General features: G+C 61.4%; 2 protein-coding genes across 3 annotated transcripts in view; both read right to left on the bottom strand.

Moving 5' to 3' along the window:
• Nucleotides 1-10,395, bottom strand: part of THRAP3 (thyroid hormone receptor associated protein 3) — a 34,745-nt gene extending 24,350 nt beyond the window's left edge. For both annotated transcript variants that reach the window (XM_050909724.1, XM_050909726.1), the window contains exons 1-2: nucleotides 10,372-10,395; nucleotides 5,071-5,136 (exon numbers count right to left, since the gene is read on the bottom strand). The gene's annotated coding sequence lies outside the window, so the exon portion shown is untranslated. The remainder of the gene's footprint in view (nucleotides 1-5,070; nucleotides 5,137-10,371) is intronic.
• A 912-nt stretch (nucleotides 10,396-11,307) lies between these two features.
• MAP7D1 (MAP7 domain containing 1) lies at nucleotides 11,308-27,308 on the bottom strand. Its single transcript, XM_050910018.1, has 20 exons — nucleotides 27,288-27,308; nucleotides 20,258-20,400; nucleotides 19,723-20,140; nucleotides 19,643-19,645; nucleotides 19,510-19,578; nucleotides 18,666-18,829; nucleotides 18,226-18,340; nucleotides 16,409-16,519; nucleotides 14,746-14,868; nucleotides 14,461-14,603; nucleotides 14,206-14,339; nucleotides 13,849-14,108; nucleotides 13,598-13,772; nucleotides 13,373-13,532; nucleotides 12,948-13,052; nucleotides 12,769-12,822; nucleotides 12,599-12,656; nucleotides 12,343-12,460; nucleotides 12,063-12,268; nucleotides 11,308-11,979 (listed from the first exon to the last, which is right to left on the bottom strand). Exons 2-20 carry the CDS (start codon nucleotides 20,381-20,383, stop codon nucleotides 11,969-11,971), a joined length of 2,553 nt encoding a protein of 850 aa, XP_050765975.1. The 5' UTR covers nucleotides 20,384-20,400; nucleotides 27,288-27,308; the 3' UTR covers nucleotides 11,308-11,968.
• Nucleotides 27,309-27,811: the final 503 nt, after the last annotated feature.

Below are 27,811 nucleotides of genomic sequence, written 5' to 3'. Positions count from 1 at the left end.
AAACTTGTTTAAAGCTATTCATTTCTTCTGTTTACTTCATTGAAAAAAGGCTTCAAGGCTACTTGAAGATTATACTTTCTCTGAAATGGTGATTAAGTCCTATTCTCACCCAAGAGGGAAGGTTGTATTGCAAGGTTTAGTGTTTTCTAAATCATGCTTACCAATCTTTGAAAAAAGTCAAATAAACACCACCACACCACAGACTTTTTTTTTATTTTTACTGTTGTCATGTCCATCCGTCTAAACATCCGTGAAAGAGAAATCTTGCCTTTTACCTTACAAAGACCTTTGACATGCAGCCTTTCACAGTGGCTACCAGAAAAAAAAATTGCCATAACCATTTTTTCTTGCTTTGTGATAAAACACTTGGGTTTTGTTTGTTTTTTTCGCCTATGCCCCAAACACCAACATTACCACAAACTTTTGGTACAATCCACTGCACATAGGTGTCATCCAGATAAAAAGCTGGCTGAATTCCCTTTTGTAGAAGAATACTATTCTCATATTTAGAGCACTACTACAAAAAAAATGAACCAAGACAACACACAACAAGCAAGAACAGTTAACCTTTCTTCCAGATATGGAAAGGAAAGTAGGAAACGTGCTCAACGCTCTCTGCTGAAGCAGAAATCATAGTCCAGGAGTTGCTTATTCCAGAACACTGTAAAGAACATTTCTATATGCCAAAACATGGGTCAAATGAAGAACATTTCTAGGTTTCACAATGCCTTTTTCCAGGAATTTGTTTCCTATTTCCAATTGGCCTGTATTACATTATGACTGTCTCTTTCCATCTTCCACTCCTTTTTTTGAAGTCTTTCAAGCAGTACTCATCGTTATTTCAGACCTTTCACAGATGTTAAAGCAGAACAGAACCACCATGGCCCTGTACAGAAAAGCTGTCTAACAAAATGTTACAGCTGAAATGACTCCATCTCAAGCATGTCATCGAGGACTGCTATACCACGTAGCACCACAATTTGCCAGCTTAGAGAGAAAAACACAGCAGATATGTCCCTACCGAAAGAAGCAGTTTATTTGCCTTCATATTTGGCTGTAGTACACTGAGCATAAACACTAAGAACATTTGGAAACAAGTGAAGTGGCTTATGTACATACCTTAGAAGTGTGCACAGCACCGCAAAACTCATTACAGTAGTTTCAGTTTATTACACAGTGTCTACAAAACATTAACTTGCAAATACTAAATATTTTGTAAAAGCATTTGTAGAAAGCTCTATGTAATTGTGGTAGGAAACCAAAAATTTACTTGTTCCTTTCTGGCCAGCATTTAATGAAACTGTTACAGTTTATTCTGCTGTAAGACCCAAAGCAAACAAGATAGCACCTCATTAGAGAAAACATTTCTGCCTGAGTGTCTTGTCATCCATTTAGCATTCCATAGCACAAACATTCAGTTTCAGAGAAACAGCTGAACTACTACTTTATTTGCTCACAACAGCCTTCATTATCAGGGAACAAAAAAAATTAATTCTCCTTCAGCCAGCTCTACAATTCATAATCCTGAGCTCGAAAACCCAAACAAGATTAGTTAATTCTAAAAAAAAAAAATAATCCTACAAAATGTCTTACAAAGTGTACTCTGTAAAATAAGGCAACAGCAATCACTACAAAAACACACAAAAAAAGTCACAGAACTACATAGTAAAAAACCACTTTCATTTTCCATAAAACAAGCTTTTTAACATTTGAATAAGATACCTGAATGGCTTACATCAATTTAAACTGTGGCAGCCTTTGTCCTAGCCAAGAAACTGCTTCTTTACAACTTAAAACCCCAGAAGATAAAAATTATTTATTGCTGATTGACCCTGTATCCCAATTCATACTCTACAAAGATATCAAAGATATTGGAAAATGCTGACATGAACAGAAATGTCACCACAGTTCTTTTTGAAAGCATTGAAAATAAGAAATTAGCTATTTTTAAACTATAGTAATCACCTAAATCTGGGCCTAACAGAGGCAGAAAATCTGATCAAGCCATTAAAAATCCAGTCCTACACATGATCTTGTAATTCACAACCCTGTAAAGATCACCACTTCTGTGCATTTTAATTCACCTGCCTCCCAGAGAAGCAGAGGAGGTAAGCGGCACCTGTACATATGTCGGAAGACTTGGGTAAGAATATTGCTATTAAGAACTGCCAAGTATTAGTTAAGATACAATGACAAACTGTAGGAAATAAAGTGTCAAATAAAACACAAAAGTAACTAACAACTGTCAGCATCTTTTAAAATTAATTTCAGCGTGATCTTGTTTCAATTTAACTATCTACCTACAGAATAAGAGTTGCACTATGTCCAATACCAAATCACTACCTGAACACCAAATAACACCGATATGAACAAATTGGTTAAATAAGCCAAACATGAGCTACTGGGCTCATGTAAAAACACAGGCAGAACTGTAACAAATTTGGTCCTTAGTACTTCCTCTTGCACTCAGGCTCAATACACTTAGTAAAAGCAGCCTGACACCAGCGTCAAATCAGAGCAATCTTTGTTTACTAGACATGTACCTGGCAAAGAATCGAAGAGCTATTCTTTTTGTTTCTGCAGCAAATGCCCCAAAAGGATATTTTTCATAGCGCGCATTAATTCCCTGGAAAGATCCGCAGTCCAAGCAGCAGTTTGCACTTGCACCTGCTGAGGCTGCTGCGGGGATCGCAGCACACGCAGAGGGACACAGCCAGAGAACACCCCGAAACCCGCCTCCCTTCAACCCCGCCATGGTTAGCAGGAAGACACATGACACCTGCTCTTCCCTTGCAGCTCCCAGATCTATCAGTTTTATCAAAGAGCAAATCAAAATAATGACCATAGCAGTTTCACTATCACAAATTCCTACATTAGATTAAAAGTTGAAAATAATATTCCTAAATCAGTTAAGTTTGACAGCCATCAATATACTGAACTAAAGCTCCTGTTCTAAAAGAGCAGTCCAGAAGCATGACAAATTAACCTTGCTATGCATGACAGCTATGTAAAATCTATTTCCCAGCAAGCTTTGTGCTGCAGCTGCACGAGATTTTGCTGTGAACTTACTTGAAGTGGAAAGAAAGTTGCAGCTATCTACATGTCAGAGCACACTGGAAGTGCCAGCAGTAACGTAGAGAGTACAAAAAGCAACACACTGGCTTTGCTAGTTCAGAAATCAAAGTCTAATAATCTCACTTTCTACTTGGTTCTTCCTTTTCAAGCTAAGGTTTGATCTTGCACCAAGAATTAAGCATGCTCTTGATATCAACAGAACAATTAAGGGGAAGAAAAAAAGAGCCACCTGCATAGCTCCCACTGCCAGCCTGGTGCACTGCAAATTAAAATGCTATTTCTAATCATCCAGTTCAAATTTCATTAGGGTAACAAAAAGCAGAACAATTCCTCTTTCTAGATCAAGTATCCAGTGTATGTTTTCAGGAGACTAATGACACGAGTTAAACTACAGCCTACAACTACACCTACCAGCCTCCTCAACAAAAGTTTTCCTGGACAACACTGCTAAAACCAAAAACAACAAAAAAACCAAACCAAAACAGTGTGTTCTACTTTAATACATGCCAAACACGCTTTGGGGAAAAAAAAGTTCAGATTATTCTGCCATGGCAAGAGAAGCACTCGTTTGTCAGTAGCAGTTCAAATTTCTCTCTAGGCTATATGCTTTCAAAATTAAGATTTTCCTTCAAACATGTTTGGGTTTTCACACAATTAAACTGATCCCTAAAGAAGTTTAATATTGAGCTCCAGCCCTGGTTTCAGATAAGCAGAAGCAGGTTCTATAGAATCATTGGAAGACTATTTACAGGTTCTTCCAAAAAGGACTGATTCTGCAGATTGCAGTGCTGAACAAACCCTTTCCAAATAATTTGACCAGCTATAAACACCAATCAGTGACTTCAATTCTGGCACTAGTTACTTGATAAAAAAATATTTTATCTATCTTTGAGCTTAAAAAGCCTTACATTGTTATTCAGACAGTTTAGTGACAGGGAGCTCAAAGAAAACAAATCCAAGAAAAAGCTGACTAGAAATCTGGACGTTTTTGTTACAAAAGTCAGGCGGCTGGATTTTCTGTTAAACATGGAAGAAAAACATCCATAATTAAAAAAAAAAAAAAAAAAAAAACCTATTTCATCATCTTTTTGCTTCCAAACATACACAACCCGGGAACAGACCAGCAGAAAAATCAGATCTTTCTCAAACTAATGGCTTCCCCTCAGTGCAGCCCTACTATTTTGAGCAGTGTTTGGATGTGAACTGAACGCTTGTCAAAACTGTTGGGGGTCTGTGAATCCTGGTGCCTGTAGTTTCAGAACCCCCAAGAGAAGTGAGAAATGGTCCAATTTACATAAGAAAACTATTCACAAATCAGTTAACCAAAAGAATTCAAACTTGTGCATAACTGAAGTTATTGTGCTACTCCCCACACAGCAATGGAATAATAAACTGTAGCCTCCAATGAAGTTTTCAACCCTCTCAGGTCACTGCAGTCTGGAAACCAGCAGACTCTGCACACCAGTATTTCCTTCATTAGAGTGACCACAATGCATTTACAAAAATGTGGAAGTTATGCTTCCAACGAAACAGCAAGTAATGTAAAAAACAATTGAATCTGGGGCTCTTCGGAATATCTTCTGAAACACACAGTACAGTTACAGCCAAAACTGAATCTGTCCTAAAGGATTACTACTCTTCACACATTTAACCTATGAAAATACAAGCTCCAGCAACTTTCATTTCTAAGCTGCAAAAAGCAAAACCATTCACATATTTATTCTCAAGCCAGCACTTCATTTATCTCTACCTTAACTTGAATCTCGTCACCTCAGGGGAAAACAAGGAAAAGGATTTCCATGACTTGGTATAACATTAAAAGTTCTTTAAAAATAATAAATAATCATGGAGTTAATGTAAGCACAAGCCATCAGAACAGGCTATCCCTACACTCTGCTAGGCTATGAAACAGAGGTAAATACTTGTCCACAGAAATCTTGTATGTATGGAATAAGCTTATTCGAACAGATGGTTTTCAGTGCTGTGTTTACATACCTTGTATAAGTCTCCCATCAATTATGTTTCTGAATACTGCTTTATTAGAAGCAATTGAGCTCTCACCTAAGTAAAAAAGGGAAAATCAAATTTAAACCAATCAAGATACTGGCAAATCCTCACATTTTACAAGCATAGGAAAGGGTTCTGATTTTAGCCATTCATCCCGCACCATTTCCCAGTAAAAAAAGGCTGCCAAAATTACTAAATCTAATCAGATATTGCATACACAGATCCTTAACTCAGGAAACCGATCTCATCCTCAGCCCTATAGGAGCAATTAACTGTAATTTTTAATAAATTTACACAGATACACAGGGTCTGAAATAATCAGGTACACAACGCCCACAAGATACCGTGTGTACAGCCCTCTGTTAAGGCACAAGTTAACATCTTTAATACTGAGCCTAATTCCCTTGAGAACAGAATTTCAGCTTAACACCCCCCACGCCATCACCTTTTGTGCTCTCAGAGCAGAGAAACCTATGGGGTTACTTGCCAAGCTTTCCTTTCTTCCTTTCACTCAACCAAAGGTAAAAGTGAAATGCAGGCAGCAGCAGGGACGACATATGCTGGCTAGCTGTGCAAGCTACAGCACCCCTCGCATTAGAGCAGGGGCTTTTTTGGGTTTTGTACAGCTACCTTACACTGTAAATCATGACAGGCTAAAAATGGCCGGATGATGAATTTGGAGATGAAACTATGAGCAGTCCATTCGCTCTTGTAGCAAAGGAGTAGTAGCTACGAGCAAGGCTTTGCAAAGAGGCCTCATTCTCGTACAAGTACAACAGGGGAGAAACGTACAAAGTATTTTCATACGTGACAGGAAAAAAGGGCACTGACAGAAAACTCTTTCTTGGGTAGGAAACGACGCCCCAGCCCTCACTCCCCCCCAGGACCCAGCGCTCCCGCAGCGAGGCTGGGTGTCATCTCTGTGTGCCATTATTTTTTTTTTTTTTTTTAATAGACATGACAGCTTCCGGTTACCATGGAGTGAAACAGCACAAACACAATTCTCAGCTGGCATGAAATGTAATCCCATGATTTTACTATTCATAGCTCTGACATGATAAAGCTAAATTAAGCAGGAACTCTTAACTTTCTCAAACCTAATAGCAGTGACTTAGCCTCTGCTCATGCTCTATTCCACTGTGAAGAGGGGAAGGATATTTTCCTTTATGGTAAGAGAGACTCCAGACCTACAAACCTAGCCTGTCATCCAGAAACAAAATGGCACCTACTCGTTCCCAGGCACCACTTCGGCGTGACTCCAGCAGGAACAGAGGAGACAAGACAAGCTCTTTGTGCTAAGTCTAACACCTTCTCCTCATCCTGGGACCCATTACAGAAACCCACAAAGCAGTTTTAAGCCACGCTCCCAGGCTTGCCCAGCAGTGAGTGTTTGCTGAACAAGTCTACCAGTACAGGAACAGGGGTCAGCTCAAAGCACAAATAAGAGAGACGCTAAGCACAAGGTAAGCCAACACAACCCCAATGCCTACCGTTAGCTGTTTATACAGCCTTGCAGGATTACCTTGCACAAGCTCCCCAGAGAGCCAGAACAGCTTTTGCAATTAACAACACTATTCCTCTCTTTCAATGCCCGTGGCCTAAACTATATGGCTAAATACACAGCAGGAATCCTGCCACACAGAGGAACTCTCTGTACCATCGTAATTCAGAGGAAACCATACGACCCAAAAACCACGTTATTGTACTGGCACATGCAGCCATTAAGCACAGCTCAGTATATTGTAAACTTTTCCAGATATGGAAAAAAGTTCAAGGGCTATGTAGCTGCTTAAACAATTAACAAGTTCCGACACAGCAAACTGTCATTTTGCAAAGACAGGCCAAGTGAGCTAAAAAAAAAAAAAAAAAAAATCAATATTCTGGCAAAACTGCACTATTATTTTAGGGAGCTAGTGATACAACTACAAAGGGAACACCACAGTTTTACAATGAAAAGCATCCTCAGGCTTAACCAGTCCAGCTCAGTACTTCCTAGGCCTCTCAAAGCAAGATTTCTTTTACAGTAGAGAAAGTGGGACCAGGTAAAAAAAAATTTAAATCTGCTGACTTGCATGGATTGTCACCTATTTTATATCCTGCTGTTTTATACACGTAATGTTTTTGTTGCCTAATAGCACCAACCACGTTAGAAGGTGTTCACCAGCTTTTCTGCAGCATACCAGTCTCAAACACCTCACCCGTGAACCCACCGGGCACAGGCCTGGCTTGACCCGAATGACTATTTTCTTAAATAGCTTACAAAACTTCCTGGCTTAAATAACCCGGAGAAACAAGCAGACAGCTAAATTATATTATCATAACCCTAACAGCAGAACATCCATTTAATTTACAATACACATGACAAAACTTTACTTTCGTCAAAGCAGAATTAGAAGTTAAGAAGTTAAGGTCCGGGGCACACGGCTGCTCTGAAATCCCAGCATACAGGGAAACCTCTTTCTGGACAGCACTTACTGACGCACTAAGAGCAGAACTACGTTTTCCAGAGATACAGAGCTCGCAGAGAGACATGGAATTAGCAAGGAAGGAAAAAAGCAGGAGGGCACCAGAGCATAACTCAGCAGAAACACAGGCATGACTTCTGCAGACAAAGAACTACACGCAGAACATGGGCATGGATTCATCGCAACACGCACCTGCCACTACCAACACATGGTCCGTATGGACGCATTGCAGGGCAGAGAGATCTGCCACTACTATAATGCGTTTAGAGCAAGCACCTCAAAAAGATATCAGGTAGACTGTGCTATAGATGCATCCTTACCGTGGCCAGGTTGTTTCTTTACCGTAAACTGGCAGGTAAAAGGTTTCACCCTGGACAAAAAAGGACGTAAAAATGCGGGCATTGGAGTTAGCAGGCGGCAAGGCCTCCCGCACCCTTGCCAGCAACAGCACGCTGCCCTACGCCGTCCTCCTTCCCACGGGCAGGAGCCCCAGCTGAAGGGGAACGGTGCAACGCTGCAGCCGTTCAGACTCCAGAACTCTGCAAACCCCCTGGGCTGAGATCGTTATCATTTACAGATCACACACTCTCACGTGTAATCAACACCAATTTTGAAAAGACACCTCGGGACACTAAGGCCTATCTGCTGGAGTACTGCCTCGGGAGCAGCGTTTGTAACTGGCAATGTCAGCTTCTTAAGGACTTCAGAGATAAATCTTAAAACTGACTTCTCATACGTGCCCCTCCCTGTTCCTGCTAAAGTAGGAACAACTAATTCACAGTAGGGAGGATGCGAAACAAAAATATATCGCAGGATCCAAAAAAATTTTAGACATAATCACAAGGCCCTAGGCTCTACAGAGGATCCTATGTCACAAAAACATACATTTTAGACAGCTCTCTACAATAACAGCCTTATATTATCCTCTTACCTGCTGTTAGATTATGTAACTAATAATGCAGTTCACAAAGTCAGCCATTTCCTCACTCTGTGCTGGGCACCTGCAAAGTGCCAGAGTAAGTATACAGACGAACTACTAAACATTCCAGGAGAAGGCACTGTTGTGTCTAAATACTCATTTTTTCTGCCTCTACAATATACTCCCTCAAAGGCAATCTGAGAGGCTAAGCTTCAAAACATATCTTTTTAAATGAACAGAAATCAGGTTATGCAATACAAACCCAAAGAACAGATCCCCTCTTCAGCCACAGCACTTGAGGGCAGCCACCACACAAAAGGCACATTAAAAACACACCTAAAACGTCACATTGGCCTTACCATAAACATTAACATAACTACCTGCCTTCGCTACTAGCGGGAAGGAATACTGCAAGAGTCCTTAGCAGACAGTAACTGGATGATTTAATTGTCTGTGCTCTTAGGAAAGAGCATCCTGAAAATGTCCATTTGCCGATGTGACCCTGCAGCCTATTACACACGCGCTCTGTGCTGACACTGCGCAGAAGCAGCAGATAAAGGCTCTTCTTCCTTCCACCCATCAGCTATAAGACAACCTATAACATTTTCCAAACTGTTTTACACATTGTTTATTTCATTGAACAAATCTGTTCTTATGCCACAGCATCAGACACATCACTGTACATTTAAAAAACAGGAACGGGTACCCCACCTCCGACAAGTCCCAAGGAAATGCTGTTGCACACACACCACCACCCACTCCACGTCTATGGAGTCCTCACACACACGAGCAAACAGAAGTGAACCTGCGCCTCCCAAGGCTGCTACACGGAGTACTGCTTACTCCAAACTTATCGCGTCACCTTCTGGCACATAAATGCACTCAGAAAGCCACTGAGGAGGCAATTACAGCGACAATTACCTTGTGGAGCCTTTGAAATATATTTACAGACACCTCACACACATTCATCTCCCCAAACAACAAGAGTTAGGGAAACAAGCCCTCGTCAGCCTGGTGAAAATGAAGACTCAGGGCTCGCAGGTGCCTCTGTGCCACTGCAAAGCCCATTCCGCCACATCACCTGAGGTTCTACCAAACTTCACTTTTAAACGAGAAGATGCAGAGTGGGGAACGCGAGTGAACAAAGCCACCCTGCTGCACCGAGAAGCACACGGTGCTGAGCGCCGGTGCGTGAGCCCTGTGAGAGCTACACACCATCGGGGGTTCAACCCCAGCTCAGGGGGTCACAGCCGCGGCCCGGACAAGCTGCTACCCCTGCAAGCTGCCGCTCCCCCCAGCCCCGCGGGCCCAGCGCCCCCGACCGCCTCCCCCGGGAATACAGGCAGCGCCTCCCGTGCCGCAGCGAGCAGGCGGGGACCCCGGACACAGCCCGTGACCCCGGCGAAGGGAAGAAACCTCCGGGGACAGGCCGAAGGCCCGAAGCGGGGGAGGAATCTCCGGGGCCGGGGCCCAGAGGCCCGGGCGGAGGTCAGGAATCTCCAGGAACGGGCTAGGCCGGGACAGCGGGATGAGTCTCCGGGGACAGGCCCGGGCCGGCCCCAACCGGCCACGGGGACGCGAGGAGGCGGCGCGAGGCCTGGCCCGGCCCAGCCACGAGGCCCCGCTCGGGCCGGGCCCAGGGCGACCCCGGTAGCACGCCGCGCCGCGCTCGAGCCTCGCCCGGGGGGGCCGCGGGCCGCGCCCGGCACGTGGCGGGGGGGCAGCGCCGCGCTGAGGCCCGGGGGGGGGGGGGCGTAAAGCCCGGCCGGGGTGGGCGGCGCGGCCGCGGAGGGCCCTCGGTGCGAGGCGGGAGGAGGGAAGGGGAAGAGATGAGCCCGGTGGCGGAGGGGAAGGCCGGGAAGGCAAGGCAGGCGGGCCGGGCGGGCCAGGCCTACTCGCACTCACCGAACCCCGCTCCGCCCGCGGCCTCCTCAGCAGCCAGGCGCCTCCACCTCCTCCTCACGCACTTCCGCTTCGCGCCCGCCCGCTGCCCGCCCGCGGGGGCTGCTGGGAGCCACAGTCCGGCCTCCCGCCGCGCTCATTGGCTGGCAGCGCCAGGCGGACTACAGCTCCCAGCGGGCCCCGCGCGGAGCTCTTACATCATTTCCGCCTCCTCCCCTTGCCCGCCCCTGGTGCCACGGCGAGGGCGAGGCTTCCGGCGGGGAGGGGCGGGGCCCGGCCGGGAAATGGCGGCGGGGGCGGATGGGGCCTTCGCTGGGCGGTGGCCGCCCGCCATCCCTGCCTCCCTCCCCGGTGTGGGCCGAGCCTCCTCCCGCACCGCCCGGCTCCCCAGTGCTTCCCCCGCCCTGGAGGGGAGCGAGGGCGCAGAGCAGCCGAGCGCTGAAGGGGCCCCGCGGGCCCTCACCAGCTGCCTGGGGCCGTGTACGGGCGGCCGCCCTTTCCCGCCCCGGGGCCCTGGCGGCGCAGGCCGCGGCCCTCAGGAGCCGGAGGCCCCGGGCTCCCCGCGCCTGGCGGTGGCTGCCTGGCTTTTCCCTCGTGCACTGGGCCGGTTGCAGCTCCCGAGGGCCCAGCTGCCGGACCCCGGCTCAGAGACCGGGCCAGGGTGGGTGCAGCTCTCAGGCAGGGGCCTGCTGATGTGTGGCGAGAGCAGCCAGGGTGAGCCCGCCGCGTCCCCGGGAGGCAGCAGGGAGCTGACAGAGCAAACGGTGCTGGGGGGCTCCAGGGGCGAGCCCTGACAAGGGGGTAAATCTGCCCCGCTGCTGCCAGGGGGGCCAGGAGAGCTGCCAGCCCTGCCCAGCCCCGCGGAGCACTGAGGCACGGCCGCCTGCCCGCAGGCAGCGCGGTTCCCCTCCCCTGGGGACACAGCCAGGCGAGGCGAGGGCAGTTGTCCACTTTTATTGTTCGCAAAGGTTGTCCGGATGCATAACACTGTCACAATGGCACGGAGAGCAGCGTGGTGCCGGCCGGGCCCCGGGCGTGCGCTCCGGCGGCACGGGGTCACCCAGTGCACACGCAGACATGCGTGGGGACGTGGGGACGGGGAGCGACCTCCCGCCGGCCGGGCTGCCGCCGTCCTCCCGGCCAGCCCCAGGCAGCCCCGAATCCTCCTGCCCCGTGCAGGGCCGGGCCAGGCGAGCGTCCCCGATGTCTGGCCGAGCTCTATTTACAGTATTCACATACATTGTACCCAGCAAGTTAAATAACTACATTATTACACCACACGTCTGGGGCGGCTCTGGCAGGCTGCTAGGGTGGGGGTGTCAGTCTGATAAGGTGCATATTTAAAAAAAAAAAAAAAAACCAACAAAATAAAAACAAGAACGAAGAGAGAAACCAGGCATCCCCGCAGCGGGCAGGGGGCCGGCAGCCGCCTCGCCGGGGTCCCACACCGCCCGGGCCCCCCGCGGCAGGGCCGGGCACGCGCGGCGGGCGAGGGGGAGCAGCGAGGTTTTTCTTCTGACAACAGCTACGGTTCTGCACGGGCGTCCGGAGTCAGGACGTGTGCGGTGGCCCCACGGGGACGTCTGCCAGGGCCTGGCCCTCACAGCACCTCTGCGGGAGGAGGGAGAGCGTGGCGGTGAGACCGGGCAGCCGTGGCATCGCCCTGGCCCCCCGCGAACCCCCCCGTCTCTCACCTGTCACCTGGGGGGGCTTGACCACGGCCTGCTTGAGGAAGGGCTCCTTGTCGCCGAAGGGGATGATGCTGCTGGGGCTGCTGCCGTGGTGGGAGAGCTCCAGCAGCTCCTGCGTCCCCTCCGTGCCTGAGAAGCCGTTCTCGTGCTTGCCGGGCTGCACACCGTTCACCAGGGATGCCGGAGACGCCACCTCCTTGGCTGGGGAGCTGTGGGGCGGGAGGGCTGGGGTCAGCCAGGGCCCCGCCGCTCCCCCAGCCCCCCTGGCCACCCCCGCACTCACCTTGGCTGCAGACCCTCACCCACCAGGCCCTTCGGCCCCGCTGGAGTCCCCGCGCTCGGCGTCTCTGTCTCAGGGAGTTCCTCTTTCTTCGGCATCGGCCCCGCATGCTTCTCGCGGCCTGGGGACGTTGGCAGAGCCCCCGCTCAGCCACGGCCCTGGGCAGGAGCATGGCTTGGGGGGCAGCAGGACGGGGTTGTGGCTCCGCAGACCCCGGGCACCCCAGAGGTGCAGCAGGCTGTGGGAAGGGGCTATGTACCTGGGACATCCTCCTGCTCAGGCGCTTTCCCGTTCACCACCTTTTTGTCCTCCTTCTTCTGCAGGGAGAGGAGAGCCGTGAGGGGCAGCGGTGGCTCCGGGCAGGGGCGGGAGGGCTCTGCAGAGTCCCCCATGTCCCCAGGCGCCTCGGGACAGGGGACAGGCACGCACCTTGGCATCCGCTGCATCCGACTTGCGCGTCCTCTTCATGATCTCCTCCAGGCGCTGCGGGGCAGAGAGGGGCTCGTGCACAGCCCTCGCCAGCAGCACCTGCCCTGGGTGCTGGGCAGGACCCCTTGCAGGGGAAGGCCCCGCCGTGCCACGCGCCCAGGGGTGCCCCCAGCCCTCACCTTCTTCCTCTCCAGCCGCTCCTGCTCCTCACGCTGGAAGTGCTTCTCCCGCTCCAGGCGCTGCCGCTCAGCCTCTTCGCGCGCCCTCGCCTCGGCCTCTTCTCTCTGTGGCACAGTGGGGTGGCAGGGACGGATGAGACAGGGCAGGGACGGATGGGATGGGGCAGGTACGGTAGGGACAGGGGACAGGCTGCCCGGGTGGCTCGCTCAGCACAGCCCTGCCCCATGTCCCCTCCCGCCACCCTGAGCATCAAGAGGCTGGGCTGGTCCTCGCCCCTGCATCCTGCTGGGGTGGGAACCACAGGAGAGCATCCCTGCCTTCCCCCTCCATCCCTGCCTTCATCCCCCATCCCACCTCTTCCTCCCCATCCCCTCCACCCCGCCTCTCCTGCAGCCCCTTGCCCCCGCACCCCGCCACCCCAGACCTGTCTCTGCAGCCGCTCCGTCTCCTCCCGCTCGGCCCGTGCTCTCTCCTGGGCCTCGCGCTCCTCCTGCAGCCGCCGTTCCTCCTCCCGCCGGCGTGCCAGGGCCTCCCTGCGGGTCTGCTCCTCCGCTGCCTGCTGCGCCCGCTCCTCCTGCAGCCGCCTGAGGGGAGGGGGCCCTCAGCAAGGTGGGGGGCCAGGGCCGGGGGCTGGGGGTGCAGCACCCACCTCTCCCGCTCCTCCTGCTCCCGACGCTCCCGCTCCTCGCGCTCCCGCTGCTCACGGGCCTGGCGCCGCTTCTCCGCCAGCAGCCGGGCAGCCTCCTCCCGGTCCGTGGTGCCGGCTGGGGGTCTGCCTGGGGGGGTGGCTGGCACAGGGCCGGGGGCTGCAGGGGCGGGGGGGACTGCGGGGTGCACACAGCGTCAGTGCTGCTCCTGCTCCCCCCAGCCCCGCTGCTCCCCCAGCCACCCTGTACCCACCTGCTGTTGGCTCTGCGGGCACCTTGGGGGGCTCGGGGAGGGCCGGGGGGGCCAGGCCCCGCTCCTCCTCCTTCCTCTCGCGCGCCTTCGCCTGGCCCTCCTGCTCCCCCCGCTCCTCCCGGGCCCTGGCCCGCACCTTGGGAGAGGAGTGGGTGCTGCGGGGCAGGGGTGGCTTGTGGGGAGAGCCAAGGGCTGGGCTGGGGGATGCCGGACGGGCTTTAGGGGTGGCAGGGGATGAGGGACGGTTCTTGGGGCCGGGGCTGCAAATAGAGTGAGAGACGGCGTTAGCAGGGCTGGGGCAGCCCCCGTGGCGGTGGGGCGAGGGGCCGGGCAGCCCCTGCGGCACCGGGTCCCTACCTGCTGTCCGCTGCGGGCAGGAGCCGGGGCTGTGTCGCTGGCAGTGACTGCCGCTTCTTGAGGCTGCGCTCGCGGGACAGGGCACTGCGCTCCTTGGCGTTCTCCCGCTCCTTCTCCTTCTTCTCCTTCTTTTTCTGCTCCAGCCAGGGAGAGACAGAGACAGCGTCAGCGCCGGGGGCTTGGCTCGGCTGGGAGCCATGCTGTGCCCCGCAGCCGCCTTGGCACCAAGGGGTCCCCACGGGAGGTGGCACTCACGGGCGAGGGCTCGGTCCTGCGGCGTGGCGTCACGTCGGGGCTGCCGGTGGTCCCCTTCCGCCTCTCCCAGCAGCGGTGCTGCAGGCGGTGGTTGTGGCAGGGGCTGAGGGGGCTGGCGGAGGCCGAGCGGGGGCACACGGGCACTGGGGGTAGGAGTGACCACACCGTCAGGACAGAGCTGGCACGGCACCGGCACCAGCTCTCTGCTGCCTTCAGGCACCCTCATCCCAGTCCCCTGCCTGTGCCAGGACCCGTGTGGCCCCGTGTCCTGCCTCAGGTCCTCACCCTGCTCTTTGCCGTTCCCGGCCAGTGTCACAGCACTCCGGCTGCGCGCGAGGAAGGACAGGGTGGGCGTCATCAGCCGGTCCACGATGCTGCTCTCCCATGGGCTCAGCTGCAAGCTCCGGTCTGGGGAGGGAGAGGGACCCTTAGTGCAGCCCCGAGCCCCCAGGCACCAGCCCCGGCCCCCAGCCCCGCAGCCGCCCACCGGGAAGGAGCAGCTGTGCGGTTGTGGCAAGGCCAGGGCACGTGCGCGGCCCCGGGAGTGCTCGAAGCTCAGCCACACTGGGGAGGGGTCCCCACTGCCCTGCACGGCCGGCTGAGCAGGACGAGGGGCCATGTGGGCGCAGGCATGGGTGGGCGACTGGGCGCCCGTGGGACGGCGCTGCAGCACCACGACGACGCTGTCCCCGTGCCCCGCAGACACCCCAGCCACCATGCACCCACAGCGAGCGGCACCAGCAGCGCCAGGGCGCAACCCTGCTGACAGCAGCCCCTTCCACTCTGGTCCTCTCCTTGCGCCCGGCGCAGGCATGCACCCTCCCTGTGCCCCTGTCCTGGTGTGATCGAGCCCCCAGCACGCTGCAGCTGCCACAGGGACACCGCAGCGTGCCTTCACCGTGAGGGAGCTGTGCCGAAGTCACCGAGCATGCCGCGGGAGCCAGGCCAGGCTCATGGCACCCAAGGAATGGCGGTCCCCGGCCACACTGCCGGCTCAGCTGGGCACGGGGCTGCCACTGGCTGCCCTCCAGCGCACGTCGCCAGCACCGAACACCCCACAGGTGCACAGGAAGCACCCACAGAGACAGGGCTCCTCTGCCTGTCTCCACCGGGGCCCTCGGTCAGGCCGGGAGCAGCACCCGCTGCCAGGAGGAGAGAAAACAGAGCCATTGGTGCAGCAGTGGAGACAGGGCACTGGGTCCGGCACCGGCCCAGGGAGATGCTGCTCCCACCCGGGCAGTGCCGAGAGCCCCTGGGTGCCTCTCCCCAGGCTGAGCCCCCAGCGCGGGGCCGGCGGGAGCCGCCTGCGTCACCACCGCCTGCAGCCGCCCGCGTCAGCTGCTCCGGCTATTTATACCCGGCTGGGAAGGCGCGCGCCCATCGCCAGGCAACCCCGAAACACAACAGCAGCCCCGGCGCTGGACGCATCCCTCCGGCGCGGCTGGCAGCCCCGGGCAGCTCGCCCAGGGCCAGGACGACCTCGCAGCACCCGATGCAGCACTGTGCCCACAGCGCTCCATGGCACCCAGCCCTGGGTGCCTGTGGGGACAGGCGTCACAGCGGCGGGCACCGTCACCGTGCCCAGCCCCAAGGAGGGTCTGGTGACAGGCAGCCCCGCTCTGCGGCTGCATCTGCACCCACCGGAGCTGCCCCGGGGCAGGGAGCCAGGGCTCCCGGTCCCCGTCCTGGCGCCCCACGGGGCTGCCACCACCCAGCCGCTCCTCCTCCTCCTCCTCCTCCTCCTCCTCCCAGCCTGCACACAGCCTCAAGGAGCCGCCGGCCGGCTCCAGCCTCCTCCCGCAAACAGCAAACGGCTTCTCCTCTCTCCGTGGGCACCGTGCTGCAAGGCAGGGCCTGGGGATGGGGGACCCTGGCCTCAGGGGTCCCCAGCGCTGGGCGGGGGCCGGGCTGCGCCCCCTGCGCTGGGGCAAATGCAAAGGGCTCTTACTTCTACTGGGAGAGTTCCAGAGGGTGGCGGAGGATTTGGAGAGCCGCTTGTTGATTATAGAGTCGACGTGTTTGGGGAGGTTTACAGCGGACACCGAGCACCGGCTCGCACCTGGAGGAGGGAAAAGACACAAGGGCATTAAGGTCCCGGGGCCGGGGCCGGGCCCCCCACATGCAGCATGCACGGCCGTGCCGGGACGCCGGGGCAGGAGCAGGAGGACGCGGCACAGAGAGTAGGGCCAGGAGATACTGGTGTCTGGGGACACGACACACGGCGCTGGCATCTGGCACGGCACGGTGCCCGAGCCCCAGGCGGTCATGCTGGGATCATGCAGGGATCTCATCCTCGGGGAGTCAGGGCAGCTCCCGGGCCCTACCACACCAGTCTCCCCAAAAAGCAGCCCTGGGAACCAGGAGCTGGGTGGCCAGGGACCTCGGCAGCACCAGGCGAGCAGCCAGCCTGGGAGGGCAGGTTGAGGGCAGCAGGTCCAGACAGACACGGGACAACGCTCACACCGGTGCCGGGTCACTACGGCAGTGCCAGGAGGGTGCTGGTGGCCAGCAGCACCTCCACAGGGCGATGGGATCTCTCTGCCCCGGCTGGGCTCCTCCGGAGAAAATGGCTGGAGGGCTCACTGCCGGTGGAGGCAGCAGCCAGGAGATTGGCGAGTGAGAGCACTGGCGGCAGCTCCGGCAGCACGTCCCCGCGGGAGGTGGCAGGGGAAGGTGTCCCCTTGCTGGACCCTGCCAGGCGCTGCACCATGGACACACGGGTCTGTCCCTGAGTGTGCCGCGAGCCACAGCCGGATGCACGGCACCCGTACGCGCAGCCCAGACAGGCGTAACCAGAACATGGCGCTTGTACACACAGCCTGGCCAGGCACAGCCAGGCACACAACGCCGGTACACACATGGTGCCAGGCACATGGTGCCGGTACACACAGCCTGGCACACAATGCCTGCACACACAGCCCGGCCTGGCACAGCCAGGGCTGCCACAGCCGCCCCACGGCACAAGCGGGGCAGACAGACCCCGGGGGCACAGTGCTCCCCTCTATGCCATCGGCCTGCCATCGGCCACACCGGGCAGTGCCAGTGCCCGCCGGCGCAGCCCTGTCCCCTCCGCAGTCAGGGGACAGGGGAGACCTCCACATGCCCAACCCCGGTGCCAAACCCTGCGGGGTGTCCCCGAGGAGCCCCCAAGGAGATGGGCCAGCTGGGCTCAGTGGTTCGGCTGTGGGGCAGAGGGCATGGCTGACTCTCCAGCAGCTGCCGCAGGGATACGGCACGGCACGACAAGGCACAGCACGGCCATGCACACCCAGGAGCACACACAGCCACAGTCACCCCCACGTTGGAGCTGGAGGGGCCAAGCGCTGCCCCCACCCAGCCAGGGGACAAGGGGACGCACCGCAGCACAGACCCCAACGAGAGACGGCAACGGCCTCGCACGGCTCCACAACCCATGCCTGACTCCTCCCGGCTGCTGGAGACCCGGCAGCGTGGCCACGGCATCCCCGCAGGCAGCCAGGGCTGTCCCCAAGCACGTCCCTACGCTGAACGGTGACCATGACGCACAGCCTCCAGCTTATGCCCAGCCCCACGAGAGCAGGGAAAAGCCAAGGGACCCCACTGGGCCCTGGCATAGCCCGGCACAGCCCAGGGTGACGGCAGCATGACCCCACAGCAGAGTGGGGCTGAGCTGGGTTTGTGGGGTCTCGCCCTCCTTGCACAGAGCACCGCAGAGCCATGCCCGGCCACCCCTGCCGCCGGCAGAGCCGTGGGGCCCCAGGTGCCCTCACCCAGCCCGGCACTCACCGTCCTTGTGCGCGGGGGAGCCGTGGTGCAGGGCCCCAGCCCAGGACCACCGCTGCTGCCGGATCTCTGCCCATGTCTTCTTGGCCGACCGCTGGATCGCCGCCTCATAGCGCTCCTGCCCGAGGGAGAGGGACAGGGTGAGGCCGGCGGCTGGGGGAACAGGGCCAGGACCGGCCAGAGCCTCCCAGCATGAGGCTATCGCAGTGATGGGGAAGCTTGGAGGGAGATGGGGCAGTGATGCCCACCCTGGGCAGGGCATGTGTGCCCAAGGAGCCAGGCACCGCGGAGGCTCTGCACCGTGAAGGATGGGCACCGTGGAGGACGGGCATGGTGGGCAGCTCCCAAAGGGCGGCGGGAGCCACAGGGTCTCCCCAGGGAGCGCGTCCCCGGCGTGCCATCCCGGCCCCCCACCCGCTGCACCCGTGATCCCCCATCCCCACCTTGTTCTTCTCCAGCTTCTGCCTCTGCCGCTCCTCCAGGACAGCGCGGCGCTTCTCTGCCTTCAGCCGCTGCTCCTCCAGGCGCTTGCGGCGCTCCTCCAGCTGCTTCTCCCGCAGCAGCCTGGCCTTCTCCTCCTTCTCCAGCCACAGCACCCGCTTGGCAGCTGCAGGGGGGAGCCGGGGCAGTGGGGTCGCACCCAAGGCACAGCCCCGGCCCCGGCGAGCCCCGCGGTCAGGACGCGTGCCCGTGCCGGTGGTGTGGGGCCGAGGGCTGGCTCCGGCTGGGGCATGCAGCTGGGCTCCCTGGGTGCACGGGGCAAGCGGCATCGCGGCCGGCCGGCGAGGGAGGGGTTTGGGCGAGGACAAAAGGGAGGCCGGGAGCCCGCCGAGCCGCGCCGCGCCGGCAAACAATGGGGGAATGAGGGTGGAAAGAGCGCGGGGATGAGGAGGCCCCATGTGCGGCGCAGGGGCCCCGCTCGCCCGCCGCCCCGAGCTGCTGCGGGGCTGCCTGCAGCTGCCTGCTGCTGCCTGCACACGGGAGAGAGCTGGGCACTGGGCTACTGGCACCCGCACAGACCAGGGGGCACCCATGGACCCGGGGGGCACCCGGACTGCAGGGAGCAGCGGCAGCAGTGTGCCGGGGGTGCAGCAGCGTGCTGGGGAGGCAGAGCCGCCGGCACAGCAGCTCCTGCCTGGGCTCAGCTCATCACAGCTAATGGGATTGCCGGTGACCCGGCAAAGCTCCTTAGCTCCTGCCCCCCCTCCCTGCCATCCACTTTCCCTCCCGGCGCGCACCCGGGCACTCGCCAGCCCCGTGTCCCACCCTGCTCCCCCAGCCCCGTACCCAGGTACTTGGCCCGCTCCTCGCGCCGCTCCTTCGCCTGCTTGTGCCTCGCCTGGGCTTTCTGGGCATCTGCAGTGGGGAGACACAGTCAGAGCAGCACCCGGCCCCCCCAGCCCCAGTGCTGTGCCGACACCAGCTAGGCATGGAGGCATCGAGCAGCACCCGCAGGGTGCCAGCATCGCTGGAGCACCCCTGGCCCCCCTGGGCACCCACCTTGCTTGGGCCTGGGGCTGGCGGCAGGAGCCGGCGAGGCTGCAGCCGGGGTGGGGCGGTCGCTCTGGGGGGGCACGTCCTTCGAGGGCCCGGCTGTGGTGCCTGGGCGGCTCTTGGCATCGGAGGGGGCCCCTTCACCAGCAGCCGGGACCGTGGGTTCGCTCCCGCGGGGCAGCGTCTCTGCTGGGCAAGGGGCAGCAGCAGCGTGGACGGGGACCAGCTGGCCAGCGGCGTGGGGCGATGCCTCTTCTTTGGGGTGCTCCGTGACAGGGGGCTGGGGGGGCCCAGGGGGGACCCGGTCACACCAGGGGGGGATGCTCTCTGCCGAGGGGGCCACAGGTGCAGGGATGGGGGAGAGGGGCTGTCCTGATGGCGTCACGGCTGGAGGGACGGGTCGGTCACGCTGCGGAGTGCTGCTCTCAGAGGGGGGTGTCATGGCTGGGGGGCAGACGGGCTGCCTGGAGGGGGTCACGGCTGCAGGGGCGGGCGAGACGGTCTTTTCGGAGGGGGTGATGGCTGGAGGGACGGGTGAGACGGGCTGTCCGGAGGGAACGATGGCTGGAGAGACGGGTCGGTCGCGCTGCGGGGGGGTGCGCTCTCCCTGCAGGGCGTCCCCAGGTGAGGGGGGCGGCGAGGTGAGGGGGGACACACTGTCTCCCATCGGGGACGGTGGCTTCCCTGCAACACAGGCAGAGCAGAGCAGACGGTCACTCATTGGGGGAACCAGGGGCAGCCCCGTCCCCCCCCAACACAGCCCTCGGGAGCAAGGCTGTCCCTGGCCGCAGGAGCTGGGGATAGTCCTCTGGTCCCCCCTGGGAGAAGGCAGTGGGACCCCCACCCAAGCTCTGCTGCAGTCCCCGTCTCAGGGTGTGCCCACGCCGCCCCATGCTGGGTTCCAGGCGCCGGGTGCACAATGCACAGAGGGACGGGATGGGGCTCCGCCAGGCACCGCCGCCACAAAGCCACCCTTCTTCCCCCGACAGCTGCCGCCCCGGCCCCGCTGCGGGGGGACGCAGGGACAGAGACCCCACGCGGGCATGGGGACCCACGCGCTTCCCCGCCGCTCTCCCCGGAGGATGCGGGGCCGCTTCCGCCGGTGCTCGCGGCACGGCCAGAGGCAGGATGGGCGCGGACCCCACGGCCTGACGTCACTGCTCCGGCCCATGTCCCCCAGCGCCGCGCCATGCCACGGCCAGGCCCGAGCACAGCCATGAAGTCATGGCCCAGGAATGCACACGAGGCTGCCGCCGCCGCCGCCACCAGCAAACAGCCCCCTCCCCGCATGGGGCCCGGCCACTCGCTGCCCCGGCATGGGGCAGGCGGGGGGCACAGTGCCTGCTCTGTGCACCCCGAGGGGAGCAGCCCAGGGAATCACCCCCCGTCCCGGCCATCCCCAGGGGAGCCTGGCAGCTGGGGACCCCGGGGGAGCCCACTGCACACCCTGGCACTGGGGACAGAGACGCGGTGCCAGCCACCCTGTGAAGCCACAGCATGTGCCCTCTGCACAGGGTGGATGTGCCGGGACTGTCCGCGGTGACCAGCAGCAGTGATCCCCCCCCACCCCGATTCACCAGCCCTTTGCAAACGCACCTTTGGGGTGCGTGCCAGGACCACAGCCCCGACCCCCCCACAGCAGGCAGGGACATCACTCCTGCCCAGGAACGATGCCCAACCCACCCTGGTGCCGCGGGCACCCGGCTCCGGTGCCGCAGGCACCGCTGCAGCGCATGACCCCAGCTCCGGCAGCGTGGGATGGCGGGGACACCAGTGACCGGCACCCGCCGGCCCTGATGAGTGGCTCTCGCCACGGGGTGATGTCACACACCGGGCTCGGCCGTGTTTGCAGAGCTCTCCACAATCTTCAGCAAGGGACAAAGTGTGGGCTCTGCAAACACGGGCCGGTGCCGCTCCTCCACCCTGCGCCGGAGCCCGCCGAGCCCAGGGGCAGCCCCAGGCTGCCGGGGAAGGTGCCGCCAGCCCCCCCCTGCACTGCGGGCACGGGTGCACCCCAGGTCCCATGGTCCCCCAGCACCCACACCGGGGCGCAGCACCCACAGCAGCACCCACCTGCTCAGGGAGGGGCTGGGGGTCCTGCTCCAGCCCCCCAGCGGGCCGAGTCTCGTGCCAGCAGGGTTCACCCACCCTGGGCTCTGCGGGGGACACAGCCAGCCCCGGCCCCCCCGCAGACCCCAGCAGCCTTCCGGGTATTTTCTGCCGCAGGAAGCCGGCCCATCCCCTGGCCCCGATCCTGCACATCCCGTGTCCCCATCACTGCGCCCTGCGAGGTGGCCATGAGCCTGATGCGTGGCCGGGAAAGTGCCGGGGCTGCAACCGGGGACTCCCCTGCCCCAATTCCCCCGGGCTGCCCCAGATCGGCACCTGTGGGCAGGGGGGGCTCGGCGGCCCCACAGGCGCCGGCTCTGAGGACAATAACCGTGGTGGCACCATGGGTGTCCCGGCTCAGAGGGGTGACCCCCCGGGAGCGCTGCGGTGACACAGCCGGGTGCTGCCTGCGGGGCCGCCAGCCGAGAGAAAGCTTCAAGGGCAGGCTGACACCTCCGAGCAGATGGGAATACCTCCCGCAGCCCCGGACGTGTGGGGAGCGGTGCTGGGGGATGGCGGGTGCCTCCTGCCACCCTGCGCCGCTGGGCACGGAGCCCTGGGTACAGCCCTGGGCAGGATCCGTCCCACCCCGCCGGCCGGAGGGACAGCAGCGCCCGTGGCCAGGGCAGGGCTGCCAGGCACGGCCAAAACCCCAACGCGCGGCCGGGGCCAGCCCTGCCGCCATCTGTCCCTGTCGCTGCTCCAGCGCGGCAGCTGCCCTGAAACCCAACGCTGCCTGCACCCAGGCGGCGTCCCCTCTCCCCCGGCCGGGGCATTCCGCAGGGGATTAGCTCCCTGGCCCCCCAGACATGCAGGCATGGCTCCCCCGCAGCCCCCAGCCCGGTGCTGCTGGCACCGGGACGGCGCTGTGCCCAGCCGCAGGCCATGGCCACGGGGCGAGGTGCTGCCCCTCGATGTCGCGTCACCCAGCCCATCCCAGCTCCTCCCGTGGGCCCATGTAGCACCAGCGCCCGCACCACCAAGCACCGCTGGCACCTCCGGCTTGGCACGGCCCGGTGCGGCGTTGCTCTGTGGCCAGCACATGGCTGGGGATGCTCAGCCAGGCAGAGGCTAATTCCCCGGTGCCGTGAAGCGAGAGCACATCGAGGCCCCGTGGGGTGCTCCGGTCGGAAGGCGAGCAGCCCTCGTTAACCGTCCGCCGCACATCCCCGCAGGGTGCTTCCCACGAGGGCGGGGGGGCACCCGCCACGCTTTCACCTCAGCTCCCCCCGTCCGCCGTATCCTCACATTCCCGCTCTGCGGCACGGCCGGGGCCCGCCATGGGCTGCTCCGCATGCAGGACTTGCCCGGGGCTGGGGGCATTGGACGGGGCCCACCCCTCCCTCAGGCTGGTGGGCGCAGCAGGGACCCATCGGTGGCAAAGTCACCCAGAGGGGCTGGTGTCACAGCACCTGGCCGGCGGACCCCGGCCACCCTGGCCATTGCACAAGTCCCTGCGATGCCCACAGATGAGGTCCCGAGGGGAACCCCAGCCCCGAGAGCCACCGCCGGCTCTGCAGGGTCGCTCCCCACAGCCCGTGGGGACACCCGCGCACCCAGTGCACCCTCAGTCCCTTCCCAGTGCGGCTGCTTTCCAGCTGCCTCCCCCTGCCTCGATGGCAGCCCCATGGCCGTGCCAGAGGAGGGGGAAGGATGGGTCCCCGGGACCTCTCCTCATTGCCAACAGGTCCCGGTGCTGAGCGGGGAGGCAGCTGTGGCCCCGGGGCCGGGACTGCTCTGCGGGTGCCGGTGTCCAGCAGGGAGAGCGGCTGCCCGAGGCCACTGGCGTGCCATGGGGTGCACAGGGGTGCTCAAAGCCCTGGGGGTGCTCGGAGCCCCGGCGCTGCCCTCAATCCCGCCTCGCCACGTCTCAGATGTGCTTCAGAGCCGAGCCCTGCCCCATCCCACCCAGCTCCCGGGATTCCCCCGCGCTGCAGCACCCCTCGCACCTGGATGACAGAGACAGTGAGCAAGCATCCCCGGCACAGCCCCGGCATGTCCCGGACGCGGGCGCAGCACTGACACACACCCTCGGCCCTGGCTCACATGCATGGGCAGGGAGACACAGGTGATGTGCACAACAAGCCCCAGCGGCCCCGCACCGCAGGGGTGGCCAGTGCCACCCTGGCAGCCACCGATGGCAATGACACGCTGTCCCCCATGGCGGGGGGTCCCATGGTGCTGCTGCCCACAGCCATCCTGCACCCTGGCCCCAGGCAGCATGGGTGCTGTAGCCCGAGGCTGGCTCCTCTCCCTGCCAGCTCAGAGCCAGCAAAATGCAGCCGGCAGCGCCGGGGCAGGTCAGGCACCATCCCATGGCACCCCACGCGCTGCCTGCAGCTCTGCTTCGGGGACGGGCCTCCAGGGCCAGGCAGGAGCAGGGCAGGAGGGGTGCAGGCAGCAGCACAGCGGGAGGGCACAGCCGGATGCGCGCGGTGGGTGCCGGGCAGGAGGAAGGGGCACGGCAGGGCATTGCCCACTCGGCTGGGGCCACGCTGCCTTTGCACCCGCTCCTGGCAGGGCTGGTTTGGCAGGGAGCTGCACCCGCTGCCCAGCCCTCCCCAGCATGGAGGACCAGTCCCCCTTCCCAGGGTCCATACCCCCGCAAGGCACCGGGACAGGGGGGCGTGGGGGCAGCCATGGGGGAACCGTGCCAGCCCCCGGCAGAGGCCGCCGAGCTCCTGCAGCTCAGCACCCAGCCGGTGGTGACGTGCCAAGCCAGAGAGCAACAAGGGGAACTTGGGAGACGGGATCTCGTGGCCAGCGCGGGGCCAGAGCTGGGGGGTTTCCAGGGTTTAAAATACAGGCGGAGGAAAAAGCCTGAGCTGCTGCTGCTGCGCCCCGGCACCCCCACGGCAAACTTTCCGTTTGGCTGCGGTCACGGCACAGCCCCCAACAGAGCGAGGGCAGGGGCAGGCAGCACCTGCCTGCCATCCATCTGGGCAGCGCCGGCAGCGGCGACAGGAGGTGCCCTCGTCCTTGGGGCGACCCGTGCAGAGCCGCCAGCGCCGAGGGCAGCTGGCCCAGCCGCGCTCCCGAAAACCTGTCTGCTAGCATCACGCTGGGAAAACAGAAACCTGGCTCGAAGGCAGGGCAGGGGGCTCCGCGCCTGCCGGGATCCGGCCTCTTGGGGAGCAGGTGCCCAGCACCTCTGAAAAACAGGTCCTGAGCCTCACAACGCGGATGCAGGCACCTACCGGGGCTGGGGCCGTGCAGGATCCGGCTCCACTCCCAGCAGGCTGCCTGTGCTGCCGCCCGTCCCTGCTCGGAGCCCTCCGACGAGCGAGAGCTGCGCTAACTATTTTGGACATGGCACCACGGGACTGTCACATCACCGCTCTGCACGTCGCATCACGTTGCTCTGACGGTTTCGCAGCAGCGGCTCTGCTGGCGTCCCTGCGCTGGGAGAGCTCCTGAGCTGCCTGCTCCCAAACACAGGCACTGGCTGGCAACCAGCTCGCCCTGCACCCTCCCTCTGCCGTGCTGGAGAGAGAAGGGCTGGACAAGCTGGGGGAAACCCGGATAAGAACGAACTCCTGCCTGCTCCCTGCCTTGGTCCTCACCCCTCTGCCCACCCGCAGGGCAGCATCCCACCCGGGCGGCTCCGCAGGGCCGCATCCTGCCCCATCTGCCCTCCGCGAGCTCCTGCCCCCAGCGCCACCGGCTGCCCCACACTGTGGTGGGTCCCGGTCCCTGGAGTGCAACCCTGGCCCCACTGGCAGCCAGGACACGGCACACCGGGGGGCCCAGGGGCTCCAACCCACGCTGGGCGGTGAGATAGGGAGCAGCCTGGGCCGCCCGGCCATGCGGGTCACCCAAATGAGAAGGATCGGGGATGGTCCCTCGAGCGGGATGTGCTGCAGAGCCACCCACGCTCCCCCGGCGCCGTCCTCTGCTCGCGGTAGAGGCAAGCACCTCCCCGCACCGGGGAACCGAACCGCCGGGGGGGGCCCGGCCGGCCGCAGGAGAGGCCAGCGTGGCCGGGAGCAGCCAGCCCCTCTCCCCAGGCAGTGATGGCCTCGAGCGGGAAGGAAAGGCCCTGCTGGGCTGCGTGCCGGGGCGGGCGGGAAGGCTGCGGAGGCGGCAAGCGGGACACAGACAATATGTCTGCAGCGCAGGACGTGCCGTTCGGGCAGCGCGGCCAGGGATCTGCAGGCAGTTTGTTCAAGAGCCGCCGATAAAGGGCGAGCGGCATTTCGGCATTGCCGGGAGCCGGCAGCGATCCCTCCCCGCCTGCGAGGGCCCGGGCGGCTGCGGGCGATGAATCACGGCCCAGCGGCGGGCACCGGGGACGAGGGGGAGGGGAGCCGCCTCTCCTCTTCCTCCATCGGTGGGAAGCAGCTCCGCCACGGAGCCCTGCTTAGTCACAGCCCCGCGCCGAGAGCGAGCGGCCCGGCGGGGCCAAAGAGCACTTGGCTGGAGCCCTGCACAGAAGAGCCAAAACAAACCCTCGCCCCAAGACTCGGCCCCGCCAGCCGCCGCCCTCCCCAGTTTGCCGAGCCGAGGGCCGGCGGCAGAGTTCATCCTGGGGCAGCGCCGGGACCAGACCAGCTGGGACGTGCCCCGATTCCCCATGGCGGGGGCGAGTGTAGCCGGCCCCGGGCAGGCGGGGGGCAACGCCTGCACCCCTCAACCCCCCGGCAGCGGCCTCTGCCCCGGGCAGCACCGGCCACCTCTGCTCCCCCCCAGCCGGGGTGCTGCAGCCAGGCGGCGAGCTGCAGGACAGGCCGTGGCGGTGACCCCGGCACAACCAGGGCATGGACCCCAGGGCCACCCACGCCCCACAGCACGAGTGGGGCTGCCCTGGCAGGCAGGCACCCCCCGCCGCGCCGCAGAGCAGCCTGCCTGGGCAGGGGGTCGGGACCCGGCACCACATGCGGCAGCGGGGCCCTGCCCGCCGGGACCCCCGGCAGCGGCACTTGGGGGGGGGGGGGGGGGGGTCGGGGCCAGGCCGGCATCTCCCACCGGCTGGCGGGGAAAAGCCAGGGCAGGGGCAGGCACCGCCGCCCCGGACCCCCCCGCCATGGCGGAGCCGCCCCCGGGAGGGCTCCCCAAGGGCAGCTCCCCCTGCACCCCCCGGCGGCGGCGGCAGGGCCGGGGGCTGCGCCGCTCCGTCCCACCCCAAGATGGAGGGGCCGTGCCCGGGCTTTGTCCCTCCCGGGAAGACCCCCCCCCCAACCCCTCCTCGACCCCCGGCCCCGGCAGCGCGGCCCCCCCGGCTCCTCCGCCGCCCGAGCGGCTCCGCGGGCGGCCCCGCCGCATCCCCCGGGCCCGGCGCAGCGCCCCGCTCCCCGCCGCCGCCGCGGCATCCCCGCCGGCATCCCCCACGGCCGCGTCCCGCTCCCCCCCACGGCCGCATCCTGCACCCCGACTCCGGCGCGGCCCCACCGTGCGGGAAGGGGCCTGGGCGCCCGCCGGTACCGGAGCCGGTGCCGGAGCCGGTCCCCGCCGCAGAGCCTTACCCTGGGCCGGCTGGGGCTGGGGCTGGGGCTGCGGCTCCCGCCCGGCGCGGCTCCTCTCCATGGCGTGGCGGGGAGGCGCAGAGGGCTGGCCGAGCCGTGCCGAGCCGAGCCGTGCCGAGCCGCGCCGCCCCGCTCCCCCCCGGCCCGGCGGGGGAGGACGCACGGCGCTCCCCGCCCCGGCCCCGGCCGCGCATCCCGCCCGGCCCCGCGGCCCCGGGCTGGGGGGGAGCGGGCAGGCGGGGGATGCTCTGCCCGGGCTCGCCTCTCCCCTGCCCCAAACGCGGCCCCGCAGCCCTGGCCTGGCACCGCGCCTCTCCGCAGGGCTCCCACCCCCGGGGTCTCGGCCGCCCTCCCGCAGCCAGGGCTGGGACCCCACGCCCATCACCCCGGCCTCAGGCCTGCCCTGCTGCCTGCCCCCGCAGTGCCCCAGCATCCCCCAGCTTTGCTCGGGCACTCGCCCATCTCCAGCCCCTCCTCTCCCAGGTTTTGGGGGCTTGCACCCACCCTTCCCACTCCCCACATTT

Source organism: Gymnogyps californianus, chromosome 22, assembly GCF_018139145.2.
Source record: "Gymnogyps californianus isolate 813 chromosome 22, ASM1813914v2, whole genome shotgun sequence".
NCBI classification, from domain to species: Eukaryota; Metazoa; Chordata; class Aves; order Accipitriformes; family Cathartidae; genus Gymnogyps; species Gymnogyps californianus.
Note: the sequence above shows the minus strand (reverse complement) of the source record. Positions and strands in the feature narration are given on the sequence as shown.